The following is a 22928-nucleotide window of genomic DNA, read 5'->3' as shown; positions in this document are numbered from 1 at the left end:
CCAGAAGGGTAACGAGTGTGGTAAAAACAGCAAAAGCCGATTATGAAAGGAAACTAGCTATGCAAGCAAAAGAAAATCCCAAACAGTTCTTTCAATATGCTGCAAGCAAGGAAAAAACTGTACATGGCAAAATGATTTTAAGGAATGACGATGGTAAAGAGTTCACTGAACCAGTCGATATAGTGGAGTTACTGAGCGCGCACTTTGCAAAAGTATATCATCCAGGTGGCGACGTTGAAAAAATGAAGGAACCATTAGTTTATATGGGAACTGTGATGAATGAAGTGGAGGTGAATAGTCTATTACAGAACCTTAATGTGAATACATCTGTGGGATTGGATGGTATACCGGCACGGGTCTTGCATGAAGCGGCTAATGAATTATCAGTGCCCTTCACCATGTTGTTTAATCTGAATCTCAGGTCTGGCTTAGTCCCGAAGGCATGGAAAGAGGGGTGAAATAGTTTCACTGCATAAAGGAGGATCCAAGACTATGGTTGCAAATTACCGACCGATCAGCATATCAGGAGTCGTTGTCAAGGTCTTGGAGAAAGTAGTCAAGGGAAAAATACAGGAATGGATTGATGAAAATGAGATACTGTACAGAGGACAGCATGGCTTTGTGAACGGTAGATCATGCCTCAGTAACTTGCTCAAGTTTTATAACAAGGTGACGGCTGAACTGGATAAGGGAAATGGGTTTACAGTGATACTGCTGGACCTGGCAAAGGCGTTTGACAGGATACCACATGGAATTCTAATCCGTAAACTACAACATATGGGAATGGATATAGGGTTGGTGAGATGGATAGCTGGGTGGTTGATGGAGAGATATCAAAGAGTAGTTTACTCAGGAGTAGAGTAAACGGCCTGTGACTAGTGGTGTGCCACAGGGTTCTGTTCTTGGACCACTGCTGTTTAATCTGTTCATTAACGATATAGGGAAGGGTCTAAGTGGGACAGTTCATTTGTTCACTGATGATGCAAAGTTGGGTAGGGCGATAGTGAATGCAGAAGATGTCAAAGTCTTGCAAGATGACTTAGATAGATTGGAGTTCTGGACTAAGGAGAATGGATGTCAATTTAATGTGACAAAATGTAAGGTTATGCATTTCGGAGTGAAAAGATTAGCAGCAGTATACCACATTGGTGGAACTGTACTCCAAGAGATTGATGAGGCCAGGGACTTCGGAGTGTTGGTGGATATGGAGATGAAGTTTAGGGGGCACATTGCGAAAGTAGCTAAATCAGCTCATCAACTCACTTGGTTGTTGAAAAATACCTCGGCGAGCAGAGAAAAACAAGTTATTGTACTTCTGTACCGAGCCCTGATAAGACCTCATCTCGACTACTGTGCCCAGATTTGGTCACCTCAGTTCCTTCTTGATGGGGAGGAGGTGGAGAGGATCCAGAGGCGAGTGACTAAGATGATAGCAGGTCTATGGAATGAACCATATGAGAACAGGTTGAAGATTTGTGGGTTGCAGAAACTAGTTGATAGGTGGAAAAGGGGAGACATGATTGAGACATTCAAATTGCTAAAAGGATTCTATAGGATTAATTCAGATGATATTTTTGAGATCAGGTCTGGTGGTGGGAGAACTAGGGGACACCCATGGAAGCTGGGCAAGAGCGTGGTTAGCAGGGGTGTTAGAGCTAGGTTCTTTACTTTTAGAGTGGTAAATGAGTGGAATAAGCTGCCAGAGTCTGTTGTGGGTGCTATGACAGTGAGCGAGTTCAAGGCAAGGTATGATAGATACTGTGAGTATGTTGAACAGATGCGTGAACATGATGTTTAGGGCCTCCCTCGATGAGTCTAAGGACTCCTGGAGTAGCCCGTGGCAATAATAATAATAATAATACAAGAGTAAAGAGAACAAGGTTGTCATCCTTGGAAATTGTTTAAGTTTAGTTAGTAAAAGTGAAGACTAGTTTTTTTTTTTTTTTTTTTTTTGTTTAGAATTGTGAATGACCAGAGGTAGTTGTAAATACACACAATGAATAAAGGAGAGGCAGTAGCATAGCTTGGGGGGGGTCCGCACTTTCAAAAGATAGACAATTTTATTTTTCGACGATTCTTCTATTTATGTTAACTTAGTAATTTTATTACTTAATTAATAATCAGTTTTCAACAACTATACTTACAACTAACATAAACATAGTGTTTTAATTTCTTTCCCTATCATTTTGACTTTTTGTAATATTCTTGGTGTATATTGAGAGGGGTGGCAAACTCAGGGACTGCCCCGGACGGCAAAAGCTCTAGCTACGCCACTGAAGAGAGGTATGGCAAGTATTGTCGAATAATGGTTAGCATGAGACTCCTACAATGAAATACTCCATGGAGATACCTGTAATAATTTAAAGTTCAGGAAAAGCAATAAGCCTATAGATCCTACTATACTGACATGGTAGAGGAAGTCCATGGTGATTTCAATGCAAAACTATATTTTCTGAACATCCCAGATTGTGGAAGCATGATAGTTATATATCATCATCATCAAATTCCTGCCATGTACCATCAATGGGTGTACAGGATATGACAGTACTACATGAAAAAATTACATCATTACTAACTTCCTATCTACAATTTTCCTCCAAATCAGTCTGTTACTTGTCAAGACTCCAACATTATCAGATCTTATATTTCTATCATCTAAGGCACTTTGTACCGTATCAATCCACCTATATCTTGGTCTTCCTCTGGGTCGTTTTCCTGCCAACCTGGCAGAGAACACTTGTTTTGCTAATCTTTCCTCTCCCATTCTATTTAAGTGACCATACCATCTGAGATTAGCTCTGCTAACGCATTCCTGGATGCTGACAATGTCAAGTTCTTTCCTAATATCCTCATTTTTAATATGATATTGCCATTGATGCCATCTGTTCACACCTCTAATCTATCTCAGGACTCTCATATCTGCGGTCTCTAGTCTTTGGTCAAGTGTTTTACTTCTGACCCAGCTCTCAGATCCATAAGTTAAAATTGGTTTGAACACAGTCTTGTATACAGCTAATTTAGTGTTCCGACTAATTTCTTTCTTATTCCATATGAATTTATTCAATTGACTTCCCACGATACCAGCTTTGCTGATTCTGTTGTCTATTTCTATATTTAGTTTACCATCTTCAGTAAAAATTGTGCCTAAGTAGCTGAAATGTTTTACTTGTTCCACAGGTTCTCCATTCACAACACAGTTGACATTTTCAATGATTCTGCCTATTTTCATTGTCTTTGTCTTTTTATTGCTGACCTTCATACCATATCTATTACAACAGCTATTCAATTTAGTCAGAGAATCGTGCAGACTTGTAGCGGATTTATTTAGAAGTATAACATCATCCGCATAAAGCAAAGAGCTGACATTAACATCTCCAATTTTGATATCAGGTTTAATACCACATTCCTTCATAATGTGATCCATATAGATAATGAATAACAGAGGAGATAATGTAAATCCTTGTCTCACACCAGATTTAACATTAAACCATCTTCCTGAATTTCCTTCAATTCTAACTGCTGACTCACAACTCAAATAAAGACTAAGTATTGCTTGATATAATGCCCCATTGATACCATATAACTGCAGCGTATTGAATAGCTTCTCTCTTGGCACCTTGTCATATGCCTTTTCCAAATCGACAAAACTTAAATACAGATCTTTGTTATATTCCCATGCTTTCTACTATTTGTCGTAAAGTGAAGATCTGATCCTGACAGCCTCTATTTGGCCTGAATCCAGCTTGTTCTTCACCAAGCTTTTCTTCCACAATTCTTCTCAACCGTTTCTCAAGTATACTTGCATAGATCTTGCCAGGAACACTCAGTAGGGAAATACCTCTGTAATTCTCACATTCAGTTTTATTTCCCTTTTTATATATGGGTACTATGAGAGCTCTACTCCAATCATCGGGAATTCGTCCCTCTGTCCAGGCTTTCTGAACTATGCAGTGCAGCCACTGTAAGACTCTTATACCACCATACTTCAGCATTTCTGGTCGAATATCATCTACTCCTGCTGCCTTTCCACATTTCAAGCCTTTGATGGCTTTTTCTACTTCAAGTATGGATATGTATTCCTGACTGCATGCCTGGTCAGTGTTTTTTTATCACTGTGCTGTCATCACTGCTTGTTTCATTTAGCAGTTTTTCAAAGTAATTACTCCATACTTCAAGGATATCTTTTTCTCCTGTTTTCATTTCACCTTTATCATCTCTAATTCCTTTTACAGCACTCTTTCCTCCATTCCTAAGCTTCTTCAACAACCTCCAGAATATTTTGCCACCTTCTTGATATTTATTTTCTATATTCTTGCCAAAGTCCTCCCATGATTTTTGTTTAGCTAGTTTTACACACTGTTTAGCTTTCTTACATTTGTCTCTGTATTCTGTAAGAGTAAAAGCTGACTTATTTGCCAGGAACTTTTGATATGCTTTCTTCTTTTCCTTCACTGCCTCTTTAACTTCCTGTGTCTACCAGGGAGTTCTGATTTTTTTTATCCTTGCACACAACCTCACCACATGCCTCTCTGGCAGAATCAATCAATGTTTACTTCAGAGTTTGCCACTGAATCTCCAAGGTTTGATTCCTGTTCTCAAACTCTTTCATTTTCTTTTCAATAATATTTCTGTATTTTAGTCTACAGTTCACATCTGAGAGCTGCTCAACTTTTATTCGCTTTAAAACTTTCTTACATGTTATTCTTTTCAATATGAAATTCAATTTTATCCTCCTCAAGACTAAATAGTGATCACTTCCAATTTCAAATCCTCTGTACACTGTGGTGTCCTGCACCAGGGAGAAAACATCACTATCAACAATAACATAGTCAATGAGACTTTTCTCATTCCTAGCCTCTTCTCTCCATGTGAATTTGTGCACATTTTTATGTTGGAACATGGTGTTAGTAATAACCAGTCCATGTCCTGAGCAGAAATCCAACAGATATTTGCCATTATTATTAGCTTTGCTCTTTTCTCCAAATTTTCCCAAAATATTTTTGTATGTCTCACAATCATTTCCTACTCTACTATTTAGATCCCCAACAAGGACCAACGTTTCCTTTTTCATTGTGTCAGTTGCTTTTTCTAAAGCCTCATAAAATTCCTCCACTTCTACCTTAGTAGAACCTTCTGTGGGACCATAGGCACAAATAAGTCTCATTGTCCAGTTCCCCATTCTCATATTTGCCCACATTACTCTACTTGAGACTGACTGCCATTCAAGAAGATTAGCCTCGTATTTTGTGTTGAATACTATGGCTACTCCTTTTCCTTGATTGTCATTGCCTGAATATAACATTTTGTATTTATTGCTCAGAAAGATCTCACCAGTTTTGGTCTTTTTTGTTTCAGTCACCCCTATTATGTCGATCTGGTACTTATCTAATTCCTCAGCTAGCTCCATTTCTTTGCCATTCGGGCTTCTTACGTTCATAGTACCGATCTTTAACTCTGGTGATGTTGAGTTGGGGTTTGTTTTCAGATTTGTTCCAGTAGCTGACTTTTCGCTGTTCGCCCTGGTTCCCTGGCGAAAACAACGGGGGCCTTGTTTAACCGGGCGACTCCCCAGCCAGCATGAAATTTTGTCAGGTTGTACCATCATTTTTTATTTTGGTTTAACCAATAAGAATACAATTTGGTCGGCTAAATCCGAAATTGCCAGCCCATCCTCGTTCATTCAGTATCAAAGTAGATACCCAACAGGGTGCACCACGAGAAGGTGAGGATTGGACATTAGGTCAGAAGCCCTGGTCGGTTCTCCGCATTCCTTTAAAGGCTATGTGGAGGTCTCCTCTCAGTTTACAGCTTTGACCCTTAAGCACCCCTAGTTATATATTTGGTGTGTATTTAAATTGCTAATTCAGTTATCCCAATAATACATGTCACTGCAGCATTACTGTATAATGCTATAAGTCTGGGAACTGAGCTGGTCAGCTTCCAAATTTAAATAGCCAGCATATAATCTAGAGCAGTGGTTCTCAAACTTTTTGAAGTCGGGGCACATTTAAAATCCTACAAATAATTGTAGGCGCACTATATACAAATTTCTGAGAAATATGTTATAATAATTAAGTCAAATATTACAGAAAAAAAATAATGTGATAAAAAAAATAAATAAATAAAATGAAACATATCTTAAGTTTATTCATTCTTGTGTTTATGAGAAAAATGAGCCTGATGTGTCCTAGCGATTGCTTCAATGTTTGGGCATATATTTGAAAGGCAAACTCATTTCCTCGTCAATATATTGAAGAGTTCCTCTCTTTTTACACTTAATTGTGGTGAGGGTAGAAAATCCTAATTCACATAAATATGATGTTGAAAATTGTAGTAAAATGTTCAAAGCTTTTTTAGATATTGACACATATTCTTCTTTTATAGAAATCCAAAAGGCTTCAAGAGACAATTCCTTATGTTTAATCATCAATCCACGATCAGTGGATATAGCTGCCAGTTCTTCTTCTTCTGTTAATGTTAAACCAAACTCACTTGAAGTTTCCATAAATGGGTTTCTAATCCAATCGTATTGTTCAGTGTTAAGTATGGAAAATAAGAACTAAATTTTTCTTCTAAACTTGTTAAATGTTCGACTATTATTGGAAGTGTTTCATTTATGCAAGTGTTACTTACCAATGGAAACATTTCCAAATTACCTTCAACAGCTTTTCTTTTCCAAATATGTAGTTTTCTCTGAAACGCTTTCATTTTGTCAGGATGCGAGAATATTTTCTTCTTTCTCTTGCATGCTAGTATTCAAAATATTGAGCTGCTGAAATATATCGGCCAAATACTGTAACCTGGCAATCCAAAATTCGCACCAAAGGAGGTTACAAAAATGTAATTGTTTCATCTCTTCAAAAAATGCAAGAAGTTCTTGTCGTAACTCGTGTACACAGGTAAGTACTTTCCCCCTTGACAGCCACCTCACCTCAGTGTGTAAAAGCAGCCGTCTATGTTGTGAATCCATATCGATACAAAGCTTTTCGAATAAACGTGATTTGACAGGTCTCGTTTTAATAAAGTTTACCATCTGAACAACTTGATCCAAAACTTCTCTTAATTTTTCTCCCAATGTTTTTGACATCAAGGCCTCCCTATGAAGAAAGCAGTGAGTTACGATAACATTCTCATTTTGTTTTTGTTACAAAAGATGTAAGGCCCTTAACACAGCCTACCATAGGGAAGGGGCTCCATCTGTACAAATGCCTACACACGACTTCCATGTTAACTGCCATTCATCAAGATAGCTATTCAAAATGTTAAAAACGTCCTCACCTTTTGTAGACACACTTAATTCTTTGCAAAAAAGAAACTGATTTACTATTTGATCTTCATTAATAAAACAGACGAATAATAAGAGTTGCGCCTTGTTGGTAATGTCTGTTGACTCATCAACTTGCAATGCAAAATTTGAATACTGAAGTTTATTACTGCATACATTTTTCTCGATATCAGAAGATGTTTCTATAATACACCTGTGAACTGTATCGTTGGAGAGAGGAATCTTGCTTATTTTCATTGCTGCTTCATTTCCTAGCATTGTCATGACCATTTTTTTGCATGCAGGCAAAATAAGTGACTCACCTAAAGTATGATCTTTCATATTTTTTGCTATTAGTTCTGAGACTTGATAAGAAGCAATTTGAGCTTTATCAGAAACAGTCATACTTTTAAAAGAATTTGCCGCTTTTGTTTGCTGTTCAGACAATCTCTTGAAAAAACTTACAGATTTATCTTGTAAATTAGAGTGTATAGTTTTAAAATGTTTACTCAATTTACTAGGAAGCAATGATTCATTCACCATTTTACATCCACATACTAAACATAGCAGCAAAGGATGATCTTCACTTCTGGTCCAAGTGAAACCAAAGCTTAAATAACTTTCATTATATTTGCGAGTAGGCTGCGATTTTTCTTTCTTACTTGCACTTAACTTTTGCTCACTTCCAGAATCTGATTCTTCAATATCACGCTTCTTTTTGAGAAATCTATTCATTTTATTTGGGTGTATTTATCTGAAAATAAGTAATATGCACATAACATCCACTTCCAACACTTTTAAAATAAGTAATATACACAACAAGAATAAACCATATTCTTGTTCTCTTTGCAAGAAAAACCACTGTTAATTAACATAATAATGATGTGTTGACAAAAAGAGCGGTATATCCGTAATGAAAAGGTATAATAGAGTAACTATTTATTTTTATATCTGGACATATTTCTCTGGAATACCACAGGGTGCACCTGGAAATCTTCTAGGGTGCACCAGTGTACCCTGGTGCACCCTTTGAGAACCACTGATCTAGAGGTATATATAACCAGGTGACACTGAGCTGTAGCATGTATCTGAATTTGCATATGCTACTAGATGAATTGCACATTAAAATATTTAAACTTTTGTTAGGCATGCATAATTTTTTTTTGTACCAAATATTTTCACCTTAACACTTTCAAAGTTAAAAACAGGCAATGTAAATCAATATCACAAATTTTTAAATTTTATTTCAAGTGGTCAGTTCTACAGATATATCAAGTGATTTTTAAAAAGTATAAAGCCAAATGGCAAATGATTATTTTAAGTACCATTATAAATTAATACCTCCATTAAATGCTGCTCTGATAGATGATTTCTAGGATCTAATTCAAATATAAGGACATGATTCACACCTGACGTCCTCCATCCATAAACATTAATTCCAATTAAAAAAAGAAAAAGAATAATTAGAAGTGTTCCTCGATAGAGCCTGAAAACTATACGCCAATCATCCCTTGAGTGATGAAAAATACCTGCAAATATTAAAACAATTAATTAGCTCTTGAAAATAATATATATGATTTCCATATTGCATTAGTTTGATAATGTTGTCCCTGGATTATATAAAAAAAAAATTATTCCCAGACCTCCATATAGTTGGTAATCATAGAGGCAGATCTTGCAGAGAGATGCCTTAAAAATCACTGTTTACACATACACACACCTTACTATTGTGTATATGCATTGATTAATTTCATGCAATCAGCGCACACTTCATTTTAGTTCTTCCTTCATTCCACATGCCTTTGTCTTTTGAAATGATCTTCCCCATAACATGTTCATCATTGAATATAACACCTAACGCTTCAAGAAACATTAAAATTTCCTTCTCTAATCACTTATACACATGAGGCACTATGTAGAATAGGTTTGAGATCCTTCATGTATGGGGCAGACAAAAAAAATAAAAAAAAAACAGTTAAATACTTAGAACTTCAGAGGACAGATTTAACTTCAGGGCACTGTTAATTACCACAGTATTTCTCTTATAACAATAAAGATATTATTATCCATGACACACCTCCAAGGAGTCCGAAGACTCATCGTGGGAGGACACCTATTGTAGAACTCTCCGTCTCCACCACTATACTGAACCTCTACTACCAATCATCAATATCAGCACCATCTACTGGCCACTACCACCACCACAGCTAGTATTTTTTTGTCTGTAAATTGCGCGTGTTCTGAAGGGCCAATTTGCCTGTATGCGAGATGAAAAATCCGAGTTTCCGGGAGGAAAACCCTGCTACCTCTGTATGAGATCAGCTAACTCACCTTCGATTGAAAAACATCCATATAAAGATTCCTCCCGTCATGACGAGAATCGAACTTAGTCATTTTTTAATCAAAGGGCACAGCATACTGTCATTCTTCCAATTGCGCTACGGAGGTGCTTAAATTTTATATCCATTCATGTTCCCAAATAATGAGCACTCGCTAATGGTTGAAACCTCTGATTAGCGACACTTCTCAATGCATAGCAATATACATGTCTTAAAGGAAGTGTGCTTCACATTGTGAGATACTAAGGCATTAGATGTATATAGAGGCTATTCACTTCACAAGTAAAATAGTCTAATCATGGGTAAGCTTAAACATTTTTGCAAACTTCTTAACTTCAGTATTTGAAGTGTAAAGCATGTCCAAAGGTTAGAAATAGTATATTAGTAGCATATGCTGGCTAAAGGCTGATAATTCATCAAGTCAAGCTCTGAAGTCTGGTTTTCACAAGCAGAGCCATACTTTTATGCACAGGTACATAAGGCTCTAGCTGGGGAGCCCCAAAAATTAGGGTCAATTTAAGTGGCCCTCAAACAATGAGATTGGGGGGGGGGGGGCACTGGACCACTCTAGCACCTTGGGTCCTGCCTACCTCGGGAAAAGTAAAAGTACGGCCCTGTTTTCAAGCAGTTCAACTCCCAAGTAAGAAAGGTGTGAACTTGTGCTTAACAATTAATTTTAAACCAAAGTGATGAACTGCAAATAAGAACCATCAAATTCATAAAAATTTTGTGAAGTGTCACACACCAGAGCAAAATAAATTGTGGGAAGAACCATAAAGAAGCACTGTAATTCCTGATGTAGTGCTTCATTATGGTTCTTCCCACATCTGAAAATTCAGCTAGAAAGTATTCCACAAAATTCTTTAAAAGAATATTAAACTAATAGCTATGGTAAATCACTTTCATAAATATGCTATTTTAGATTAGTGAATGAAGTACTGCTGTAAATTATACTCAACAAGAAATTATATTCCTGCTTTACCCAAGTATAAGCAAACAGTTTTCATATGAAATATCTAGGTGACTTAGAGGTTGACTTCCCCTGAACTGCCTTACTATTCCCATAATGCAAAACACTTCCTTTCAGAAATTCTACAACCTTTTTACTACTTGTAAAATGGTATCTTCCTGGGTCATGTTCCCAAATAATGAGCCCTTACTAATGGTTGAAACCTCTGATTACGACACTTCTCATAATGCATAGCAATATACATGTCTGAAAGGAAGTGTGCTTCACATTGTGAGATACTAAGGCATTAGATGTATATAGACGCTATTCACTTCAGAAGTAAAATAGTCATGAAAATACTTGATATGCAAACTTTGCTTACACTTTGATTAAGAATTAAGCAAGAATATAATTTTGTCAAACGTGTGGAAAGGCTTATGTATTCGCCATACAAGTTGATCAAATTTAGCAGTATAGATGATAACAAACTTATAGGAAAATAACTATTAACTTATTGCTGATATTTCATTGGTATTCTATCCAGCATCTTCAAAGCACAAAAACAGTGTCACAGTATGTGAGACAACAACAATCAGGTATAACAATGGGACTAGTTTGAACAATTGTAACATATTGCACAAAGAAATTATAAGTCAGAGATTGTTCTTGGAATCAACAGAAGCCTTGAAACATACTCCAAACTTCAACAAGTATAGCTGTATAAATTTGCCAAAGATTTGGGAGACAGTCATCTTAAGACTTAATTAATACCTGTTTTTTTTTTTCTTTTTCCAAACATGGAGGGCACCTATTTAAGACTTTAGTCTTTGTGCTGTACATTACAATGGTTCAAACTAGTCCCATTAAAGATATCGGGAAATTATATACTTGGTTTAAACCTTTACCCAAGTGTAAAAGCAAACAAGTTTACACTTGAAGTATTTTCAGGACTCGGGCAAGTCGTATATAGAAGCTTATGACTTCACATCACTTGTTTTAGTATCCCATAATGCAAAGCACATATCCTTACAAGTATGTATAATGCTATACATTATGGGAAGGGTCACTATCCAGACTGGTTTCGACCTTTATTGAGGTTTCATCAGTGGGAGCCAGACCCAGAGATGATACCATGGTTGAAGTAATGCAGAAGTCATATTTTCATATACGAGTTGCCAAAAGGTGCCACATCTTATTAAAATACTCTGGATTAGAGATAGTTATGGAAGTTTTTCCACTTTGTTATACTATAAATTATCTTGGTATCTTTAATTTATAGTATAGTATAATCAAGTGGAACTTCCAAAAACTAGTTCCATTGTTATACCAGATTGTTGTTGTCTTGAGTACTGTGACAAACTGTTTTTGTGCTATGAAGATGCTGGATAGAATACTAGCGTAATATCAGCAACAAGTTAATAAATAGTTATTCACTTATAAGTCTGTGTTCTCATCTATACCATTAAAATTAATCAACATAATTTTGTCAACTTTCACTTTTCACTAGAAAGCTTTCACTCTTAACCAAGTGAAAGCTTTCTAGAAGTACTGCTGCTAAGATACACTTTGAGAAACTAATTTGTTTTCTAATATTCGCTAGTTCAGTCAGCCCAAAGTAAGATTACAGTTAGTCAGGTATAACTTTACTTTGAATAGAATTACTTTAAGTGGAAGGTAATACAGAAGAAAATGTGAATTACATGTTATATCTAGACTGTACCCTAATTTCAAAGAGGCTAAAGAAAGGTTCCATATTTTAAAAGAATGCTTTTGATCAACATGAATTTTCCACCAAAAGCTTATTCTAATATTGTTAAAACTTTATCAGCTCTGGAAACAAATCAAAATGTTCTATTACATTAAATCTAAGCAATGTTTAAACTGTTATTCTTGTAATAACAAGCATAATAGTGAAATAAAAACTTACCCTGAATTAGGAGTGTCAAAGTTCAAAATATTACCACAAAAACTTCATTAATTGCATTCCCCAAAAAAATTACAATTTTTGAAGGCCAAAGAATTTTCATCGATAGATTCTGAATTAATGTTACTTATATTAGAAAGAGGTGGCGAGTTTCTTCAATTACCTTGCATTTATTTTGATTAATAGGTTGTACTTCAGCTTTTAACTGAAAATATGCATGAATAACAAATAATCCCAACTAATTTTGGTCAGCCTGATTGGCCGAGTGGTTAGTATATCCGCTCTGCAGCCAAAAGGCAGTGGGTTTGAATCCTGCCATGGGCAGAAATGTTTGCAATTGTCTGTGAAAATATTAGTGGTGGGCAGTAGATATCGTTGGTGTGGTTGCAGTTCATTGTAATTGGTGGACTGAGTAGTGGAGACAGCTATAGAGTAGGTGGCCTCCCTCAATGAGTCAGACTCTGGAGGTGTCACGTAATAATTAATTCTTCTACTTCTCCCAACTAGAACTTTTTGCAGAATCAAGAAGGCACAGATAAATCAACTGATTATTTTTTAATTTTGAAATTAGTCTGCTTCACTACTTTAAACTGGATTCCATTCAAGAAGTTTATCTTGATGTTTGGTGCTACTTGATCCTCTATACCAGAAGGAATTTTTTTTTTTCAATACTTATTTAAAAAGATATCCTGTATTTTCATAGTATCGACATGGTATTCCGGAAATTGCAATTATTTTTCATTAATGCTACTTGCAATGAAGGTGCTTATCTTCAGTTTTGCCGAGATTTTCCATTGTTCCTACAAGTAGCTAACCTGGTGATGTTTATTCTACCAGACAAAAAATAGCAATGGCCTTGTATAACAGGATGGCCATCCTAGCTGGCACAATATCTATTTCATTTTATGTGCGAACATAAAGAAAACTTCTTTAGAAGTTTTCTTTATGTTTGCACACATGGAAGATCCTGCTCTACAGTTTATCTACAGACCAAACATGGAACCTTATTTCAAGGCTCTTCAGACCTCCAATAAGCAGAACAGCTGTCTCAATATCAGGAAATGAAATTCATCTCACAGTAAGATATTAACAAATATTCATGCACTCTATGGAATTTGAACCTGTACTTGTTAGTATGGAGAACAGACACACTAACTACTCAGCCAACCAAGGCTGGAAGGATAATTGTAAAATGTTTTGTGATTTTTTTTTTTTTTTTTTGCAGATTATATTATACTTCACAAGAAATTATGTTAATCATTTCTCAATTTTTTTGCATTATATGATACTCAGAAAAGTGATGTGGAGTCTGCCTTTATATATAAGAATATAATTTGTCAAATACAATAAACCAATTCAACTTCACATTATGTTTCTAAATTGCCATTCCATCCCTTTTATTCGGCATGTAAGTAAATACCTAATAATGAAGACAAACCTGGGAAAGTGCAGATTCAACTTTTGATCAATCCCAATCAGTTCTCTGGAAAGGGAATACTGATACCCTCACAACTGCTACAAAGCAAGGAAGCCCAAGATTAGGGCTAGGAATTTATTCAATTTATCTAACAGGATTTATTTATACATTTATGAACGGATAATTTCCTGAAACAGCATGTCATGGAGGGGGACTAAGGGTTTGGGAGTAACTGAATTTGGAAACTGCATCAAAAGATGTATTTGTTGGGAAGACGATCATGCAATCTTGTTCTGGGAAATTGTTAAACATGTGAAATTCTCAGTCAATGGTTTATATGGAACTACAAAGACAGCATTCATAATAAACTTAAGAGGCTTAGAGCAGTGCCAAGACTTAAGCTATAAAGAAAGAAGTTTTCTTTGTAGAAAGCTTCTTTCTGCAAAGAAAGTTTGTTTCTTTCTTTGACAGAAGTGTATCCTATGTCCGTAGTGTTGAGTTCTCAAGGCTGGCTTGCCTGGGGTTTTGCATCCCACAAAGGGATGAAAAACCCCAGGATAAACTGGGGAGGGGGCTAGTGTCCATACCCAAGACCAGTTAACTTGGCTATGGCTGAGGAAAATCCTTCAGCTCCTCATGTCTCCGACAGGAATCGAACCTAGGATACTCCTTCCCAAGGCATATGGTTGCCAAGTGCACAGCCACTAGGCTAACTAACCATGCAGACTCCAATATTATCAGATCTTATATTTGTCTTTTAAGTTACTTGTGAATTGCATCAATCCACTACATCTTGGTCCCCTATGGGTCTTTCTCCTGCCATCCTGGCAAAGAACACTTGTTTAGGTAATCTTTTCTCTCCTATTCTGTTTAAGTGGCCATACTACTGAGATTAGTTCTAACACATTCCTAAATGCTAACAATATCAATTTCTTTTTCCTAATAACCTCATTTTTAATATGATACTGCCATCGATGCCATCTGTTCAGTCCCATAATCTTTCTAAGAACTCTCAGGTCTCCAGTCTTTGATCAAGTGTTTTACTTCTAACCCAGTCCTCAGATCCATAAGTTAAAATTGGTTTGAACACTATCTTGTATATAGCTAGTTTAGTGTTTTGACTAATCTCTCATTTATTCCATATAAAATTTATTTTGTTGACTTACTATCATACCAGCTTTGCTAATTCTGCCATCTATTTCCAAATTAAATTTGCCGTCTTCACTAAAATTTGCCTAAAATAGCTGAAAAACATTAAATATTTAATGTTTTTAATGAACATTTTAATATTTAATGAGCATTTATGAATTATTAATTTACTAATATTATACTGAAATGGTTTGAAGGCATAAGAAGGACAAACACTCTCCAGTAAGTCATCTGTATGAATTAAACAAAAATGACATTAAACCTGATATCAGAATCTCAGATGTTTAAACTCAGCACTGCATAAATATCTAGTACGTATCTTCAGGAAAAGTAAGTGGAATAACTTTTTTTTTTTTTTTTTTTTTTTTTTTAAAAGGCACATATATAGTGTGAAAATCAGCTATGAAAAGACACTAGGAAACTAGGCAGAAAATCAGAAAATTGCATTCTCAGTATGGAAAAAACAAAATATCTAAGTTATTCAAGCATAACTTGCTGGGTTTTCATGGTGAAAAGGATATGTTAGAAAGGGTCCAAAGAAGATTCACAAAGGTGGTCACAAGTGGTCTTTGGAATATAAAGACAGACAGAAAGAATGTAAATTACAAAGACTCGTGCATAGTAAGAGAAGGGAGATATGATTAAAGCATTAGTCAGGGATTATTATCAGGTTGATACAGAAGAAATTTTTCTTAGAATGGGGTGGGGGGGATAGAATAAGAGGACATCCCTAGAAACTGTATATTTTCTAGGGATGCATTCCAATCTTTCTGAAATCTTTCTAGGGATGCAAATCAATCTTTCTGGACAATGCATTCCAATCTCCATTGCATGGAGATTGGAATGCATTGTCCAGGTGTGTTATGAATGTAGACACACTGAATCAGTTTAAGGCATGGTTGGATGAGCTTTGTGTGTGTGTCTCACATGATGAGTGAATCCATGGAGGTAAGATGCTAATAAGTTTAGTGAAGGTGGCCTAAATTTGGAAATGGATAAGATGATGGATGTCTTCAGGTCTCCTTTCAACCTGTTTGAAAATTAGCATATTTTCTATGCTCCCCTAAAGATTAATTTTTCCATCCAAGAGCACTAATATACTTGCAGACTAATATAGTATGGAGAAACAGGAAGATCTGCATTGGTATGCTTAGAGAAACATCAAGCTTGTACTAAATTTCATGAATAATAAACCTGGTCTTGCCATTTCTTTTGGACACAGGGTTTCACTAGAAAGCTAATATCACATCAAAATCATTAATGAAAAGACTGTATAAAGAAAGTTTTGAAGTTGTTATTCATCAACTGAATTTAAATAAGAATGACTGCATGAAAATTTCCTAGTTTTAGGAAACTTATTTATCAGTAGTAACAAGTATTTTTTTTTAACACGGTATTTTTAGTATATTTTATTTGCTTTGGACTAACGGCATTACAGATAGTTCTCATGCTCGTAATAACTTGATGTGCTTATTTGTAATTTTATTCTATTTTCAAGTTACTTTTATATTAAAAATGCAAAAAATAGTTAGGAATCTCGCATTTGAAGAAACTACTGAAATTTTTGTAGTAACAGTTTTTTTTTTTTTTTTTTAATGCATATAACTGCCATTTTTATTATTAATGCCTACTAAAAGGTATTTCTCAATCTTTCATAATCCCTAAATTTGCCATCACATTCGCAGCATCCATTTAACAATTCATCACAAGTCAACTGAAAACTAATTTTTTTTTTTCTCTTCATTCCTTCTAATCCAATGTTAAGAAGTATTTAACTTATGGTAAATCTAATCAACTATGTAGTTATAACAACTAAAAATAAGTATAAATTACTGGTTACCTGCAACGAGAAACCATATATTTAAACACAAATATACGTCAATAAACTTAAATTATGTAGTTCAGATATAATTAAAAATTGTGAAACATAGCTTGATATGAAAACAGATGAAAGTGCATGAATACCTGAAAGAATTACGGCAGCAACTAGAACAAGAAAGGCACCAGAAAATAACCCAACCTTGAAAGTAGTCCATGGAGATTGCTAAGGGAGGAAAAAAAAAAAGTTGCTAGGCAGATTACAAAAGTCTATAATTTGAAATATTCTTTGAAAACTTAAAACAGTCAATTGTATCTGTTGGACAAATGCTAGATTTAGTGATATATTGCATGATATACACAAGTTTATAAAATATTAACATTATGTACAAATTTATCAGAAAGTTTACAAAACTTTGATAAAGTAAATGACTTCTAAACCATAAAAAATAGCACCAAAAAGATTAACAGAGGCCTACCTGATCATTCAAGGGGGGTACCCTTAACCTCTTCATTGCTTTCTGACGATCTCCACCTTCCAGCTCTCTTGTGAATAACCTCTTAGGAAAGATAAAAAAAGTTTACTAATCAACAGTTTCAATTAATAAACTACTTCAAATATAAAGTAGTTTGTAATAACAATATACAATTAAATTTTTCTGTCAGAGCTCTCATTTGTTAGATAAAATATTGGCACAATAAACTCATTAGTGTTAGATCAGGAATGGTAAACTATTCACAAAAGAGTCACCCACACAGGATCTAACAGAATGTGCTTAACTGAATCAACATACTTGCCCTTTTTAGCAAATAAACTTAAATTCACTAAGGAAATGACATAATATTAACATAGAAAGAATGAGATAGAAGTATTAAGTCTGAGGTTTTATGCAATCTAAAACAATGTAATAAATAATGTAATTCGAATATATGTTAAAACTTAACCATTAGAATTAAAACTGCATGCAAGAAGGTTAACACACTGCCAACGAAAGGTCAAAGGTTGCAGAAATACTACAGTTATGATGCATCGATCGAGGCTGAAGAATTTGTGGAAGACGTTCGGGAGCACACCTTCCCGAAAATAAGGTGTGCTCCCGTAAGGTGGAAGAATGACGTCACCCAGTCAGAATAAATAGGGAGCCTTCCATGTGAGTTTCGAAGTCAAAAAAGAGGGCACTGAGAAATGAAATAAATACGGCAGCGCAGGTCAGAATCTGCCCCGTTTATTTCTCCGTTCTCGCGATCTCATCGTGCTAAGACGGCTATGTCGAGTCTCTACATTCCCGCAGCTGATTAGCATAAGTTCCGGCAAGACGATGCACCAACCAACGGCAGATCCAAACCATGGGCCATCGGCGAGAACAAGCCGATGTTAGATAACAAAGACGAGTGCCAGATTCGTATCATGTATGTGATTCCCACGTGGCTGCGTGTTGTAACAACAGTGAAATTCCACTAGAAATGACAGCCGAAAAGATCTCGATGCAGACCGTGCAAAGTAGATAAGTACTGTGAATTTCTTATTACATCGTTTAGATATTTGTAAATGGAAGAAATATAGATCCTTTCTGAAGGGAAGTGAACTTTGATGACTTAAAATAGTCAGGGACACTCGAAAATCTCATTGGACTGTTTGTATGAGAATCCTAGTATTGTGTGATAACAGCAGTTATTGTAATGAAACTGATATTAGAACTTGAATGATCTAAGAACCTGAATAATGTTTTGTGCCAAACATGCACCAGAGAATGTATAATTAATGTAGAATTGCTTAAATGATTCTTTAATGCAACAATGATTTGTATATTTAAAGTGAGAGAGTTGTGCATGAGATTCTAAGCAATTCTTTATCTTAGCATTGCCATTAACATTGTGTTTTCCTACATAATATTTAGTTGTAAAATAAACATGTTTTCTAATTTATACTTTGTGTGTTCAGAGCATGTTGACTGACTTCACCACTCAAAATATCGAACCTATGCATGCGGGGAATATCCAAAGTAAATTAAGAGTAAAGGGCTACGACTGCAAAGCTAAGGTATCCACACAGCTCCCTGATCATATTTAATATTATTGGTGACACTTGATCTCTGCAAACTTTCCTTAGGATAAGATATTTCTATCCTTAGACTTAGGCTGACTTTTTTTTTTTTTTTTTTTTTTTTAACTCAGACAAATTTGCTGGAGTTATAAAAGGGGATGTCTCACAGGAATCAAGTTAAGAGATAACCTTAGAGGCTCTATAGAGTAAATAAAATAGACAAATCACAGAAGGTAACGAACATAACATTAGGTACAGTAAGATGTGATGTTAAATCATCTGTATGAAAAGGGTGCACATTATCTCCATTGTTATTATCTATATGGATCACATTATGAAGGAAAGTGTTATTAAATCTGATAAAAATTGATGTTAATCTTAGCTCTTCACTTTATGCATATGTTATACTTCTGAATAAATGCAGTACAAGTCTGCAAGATTCTCTGAATAAAAGACAGAGTTTAGTCAAAACACTAAACTAGCTGCACACAAGACAGTGTTCAAACCAATTTTAACTTGTGGATCTGAGAGCTTGGTTAGAAATAAAACACTTGATCAACGACTGGAGACCTCTAATGAGAGTTCTGAGAAATATTAGTGGAGTCAACAGATGGCATTAACAGCAGTATCACATTAAAAATAAGGATATTAAGAACTCAGCAATGTTAGCATTCATGAATGAATTAGTAGAGCTAATCTCAGGTGGTATGGTCACTGAAATAGAATGGGAGAGCAAAAATTAGCAAAACAAGTCTTCTTAGCCTTCTCGATGAATTGATACAGTAAAAAATGCCTTAAAATACAGAAATATAAAATCTTATAATGTTGGAATCTTGACAGATTAATCAGGAGGAAAATTGCTGATCAGAAGTTAATAATAATGTAACTTTTTCATGTAGTACTATCAATTATCCTGTACATCCCCTAAAGGTACATAAGGAATTTGATGATCAACTCATTAGCAAGGAATGAAATGAGCAATTTTCATGCAAAATCAGCTATTTGGAATTATGGCTAATGCAACTAAGACTACAAGTTCGTGTATTATGTATGTTGATTGTGTGTATTATTTTGGCCAGTTAGTCTTTAATTTGCAAGATGCAGGTTTTGAGTTTCAAGGAAGAAAACAATACCACTTCCATATGAGACTGGCTAACTCACCTTCAATTGAAAAGCCCATATGAAGGTTTTTCTTCCTAGATGATATTTTAATCCAGAAGTTCAAGCAAAAAAAGCATCTGAGTGAGATGCTTTTTTAATGATTTCCCCCTGGTCACCTAAAGACAAGACTATCTACTGGTACCATTTCTCTCCAATTCCTGCATTAATGATGAAAGGAAATGCATCCCTCACTACCAAGAACTGCTAACTGCATGCCACCTTTATCAAAGAAAAAGGTGGCATGCAGAATCCTGAATAGCTCAGATGCCAAGTCATCTGATCCTGATGGTATTCTTCAAACTACAAGAAACTGTTCCAGAATTAATACCTATCCTATACACTTCGTAGAACTTTTAGTTCTATATAACCTTTAGAGAACTATTAATTTAATGGTTCTATAAAGGTTTAATAGTTCATGCAAGCAAAATTTTATTGAATATCATGCTAAATAGGATTCAGGCCAAAGTTGAAGCAAAGATGCCTGAGGAACAAGCAAGTTTTAGGAAAAGTAAGAGCACCAGAGATCAGATCCTTTGCCTTAGACTGATCATAGAAAAACAAAAAGGAATCAAGATTCCCTCTGGCAATGTGTTTCTTCTCTAAAGCTTTTGACTGTGTTCAGTATGTGAAACTGTGGGAACTAATGAAAAGAATGGGTTTTCCTCAACACACTATCAGGTTGATAGCCAACTTGTACAGGGAGCAAGAAGCCACGGTGAGAACAGGTGTTGGGTTGACTGATTGGCTTCAGGCATGAAAAAGAGTTAGGCAAGAAAGTTACTTTCTCCTCACTAATATACATGTGGAGGACATCATGTGTGAAGCATTGAATAAGCTCAAGACATGAATTAGGATAGGTGGTAGACTGATCAGTAATCTGAGATATGCTGATGATACCTTACTGCCATACATGTCTTAATGACAAGGAAGAACTAGGATAAATTCTTGATAAAGTTAACAAGTTCAGTAATAACAGAGGACTTCAACTCAATCCTAGCAAGACAAAGATTATGGTTTGAACAAGAAATACAAACAGGAAGGCTCTTGAGAAACAAGTGTAGCCAGCAAGTTTCAGTACCTGGGATCCACTATTAATGTGAAGAATTGCTGTTCAGAAGATGTCAGAAGATTAGGAATGGCTAAAACAACAGTCAGAGACTTGTCTCAAATCTGGAAGGATGGATCTATCCCCATGGAAACAAAGTTGAGGATTTTGGATGCAGCTGTTTTTCCGACAGCAACTTATGGATGTGAGACATGAAACCTAAAGAAGCCAGATAAGATAAGAGTAGCTGCTTTTGTGTGGGTTACAGAAGGCTGTTGAGGATATCTTATACTTAAAAGTATACAAATGAATGGGTGTTAGAAAAGATCAGTAGAACTTTAAGGCTCCTTAAGGATATTGACAGAAGTAAAAATATTTTGGACACATTGAAAGGATGGAAGGAGTACTTCTTAGAATATTAACAAAAGGTAAAGTTCCTGGAAAAAGAGGAAGGGATTGACTGCAGTGAGATGGATGGCTGGAGTGTGTTCTTCAGAGTTTAAGCCTCCAGAAAAGCATACAACAGGACTACATGGCGAAGCCTAGTATAGCACATCACCGAGCATCGGAGTGACTATACGGTATCTGTCGATGTCCAGTGAACATATGGATATACACACTTTTGATCTTTTCTATTCAACTGGAATCTACCCTATAGCACAGAAACAAGCCTATATTATGTAGCCCATTCCAAAAAAGAAGTGAAGTGGGGGGGGGACTATTTTATATATTATATATATATTTTTTTTTTTTTGTAAGTATTCATATTTTAAGTTCTTCCATTCTCTCTGGATGGAAGAACTTAAAAAATACTTACAATCAAAACATCCTTTGATACCAAGAATATATGGTGTTCCAAAGATCCATAAGACAAATATACCTTTAAGACCAATAGTAGATGGAAGAGATTCACCAACTTTCAACTTGGCGAAATACCTCACTAACATGATCTCACAACATATAGGAAAAACATCTTCCTTCATAAAAAATAGTAAACATTTCATAGAAAAAGTGGAAGATATACATATTTGGTCCAACAGACATCTTAGCAAGTCTAGACATTATCAGCTTGTTTACAAATGTCCCGAGACAAGAAATTTCGAATCTCCTAGAAGACCTCTTCCCTCCAGACATCTTAAATCTTTTTAAACATTGTATAAACAATACTTTTTTCACCTATTAAGACAGAATCTGGAAACAAAAAGAAGGACTAGCCATGGGTTCATCATTATCACCGGTATTAACAAACCTCTTTATGGAAAAATTTGAAAACAATGCTCTTAATTTTTTGGACGATATTTTCATCATATTCAATGGAACAACAGATGAACTTATCAATTTCAAAGATTATCTCAATAATTTGCACAACACCATAAAATTCACTTTAGAACAAGAAGAAAATAAAAAACTTCCTTTTCTGGATATTCTGTTAAAAGTTAATGAAGAAAGTAAACTCTTCTCAGTATATAGGAAGTCGACAAACACTGGAAGATTTCTAAATGCAACCTCACACCACCATCCTTGACAAAAAATAAGCTTAATTAAAACTCTTCAAGACAGAGCATACAATATCTCCAGCACACAAGAAAGATGTAATGAAGAACTAAAATACTTAACACAAATCTTCCAACAGAATGGATATGAAACAAAAACCATCAAGAGAATCCTTAAAATGCTGCCAAACTAACAACACAAAAAAAACAGGATTACAAAAACGCAATCTCGCTTCCTTATATCAAAAATGTTACAGATAAGCTAGCCAAATTAATGAACAAACAACATAAAAGTAGCCTTCCTTCCTATGGAAAAAATCTCAAG

At 35.3% G+C, this 22928-nt stretch overlaps 1 protein-coding gene across 1 annotated transcript in view; it reads right to left on the bottom strand.

The window, feature by feature from the left end:
• LOC150103693 (solute carrier family 53 member 1-like) overlaps positions 1–22928 on the bottom strand; it is a 291679-nt gene that overhangs the window by 131449 nt on the left and 137302 nt on the right. The window contains exons 7-9 of the mRNA XM_090397054.1: positions 17340–17420; positions 17008–17086; positions 8606–8793 (exon numbers count right to left, since the gene is read on the bottom strand). Of these exons, the coding sequence (XP_090253180.1) occupies positions 8606–8793; positions 17008–17086; positions 17340–17420 (348 nt within the window). The remainder of the gene's footprint in view (positions 1–8605; positions 8794–17007; positions 17087–17339; positions 17421–22928) is intronic.

This window comes from Typopeltis vanoorti, chromosome 8 (genome assembly GCF_054136105.1).
Source record: "Typopeltis vanoorti isolate ZY-2024b chromosome 8, IOZ_Tvanoo_1.0, whole genome shotgun sequence".
NCBI classification, from domain to species: domain Eukaryota; kingdom Metazoa; phylum Arthropoda; class Arachnida; order Uropygi; family Thelyphonidae; genus Typopeltis; species Typopeltis vanoorti.
The sequence above is the reverse complement of the archived record's forward strand: the minus strand, read 5'-3'. Positions and strand labels throughout refer to the sequence as shown.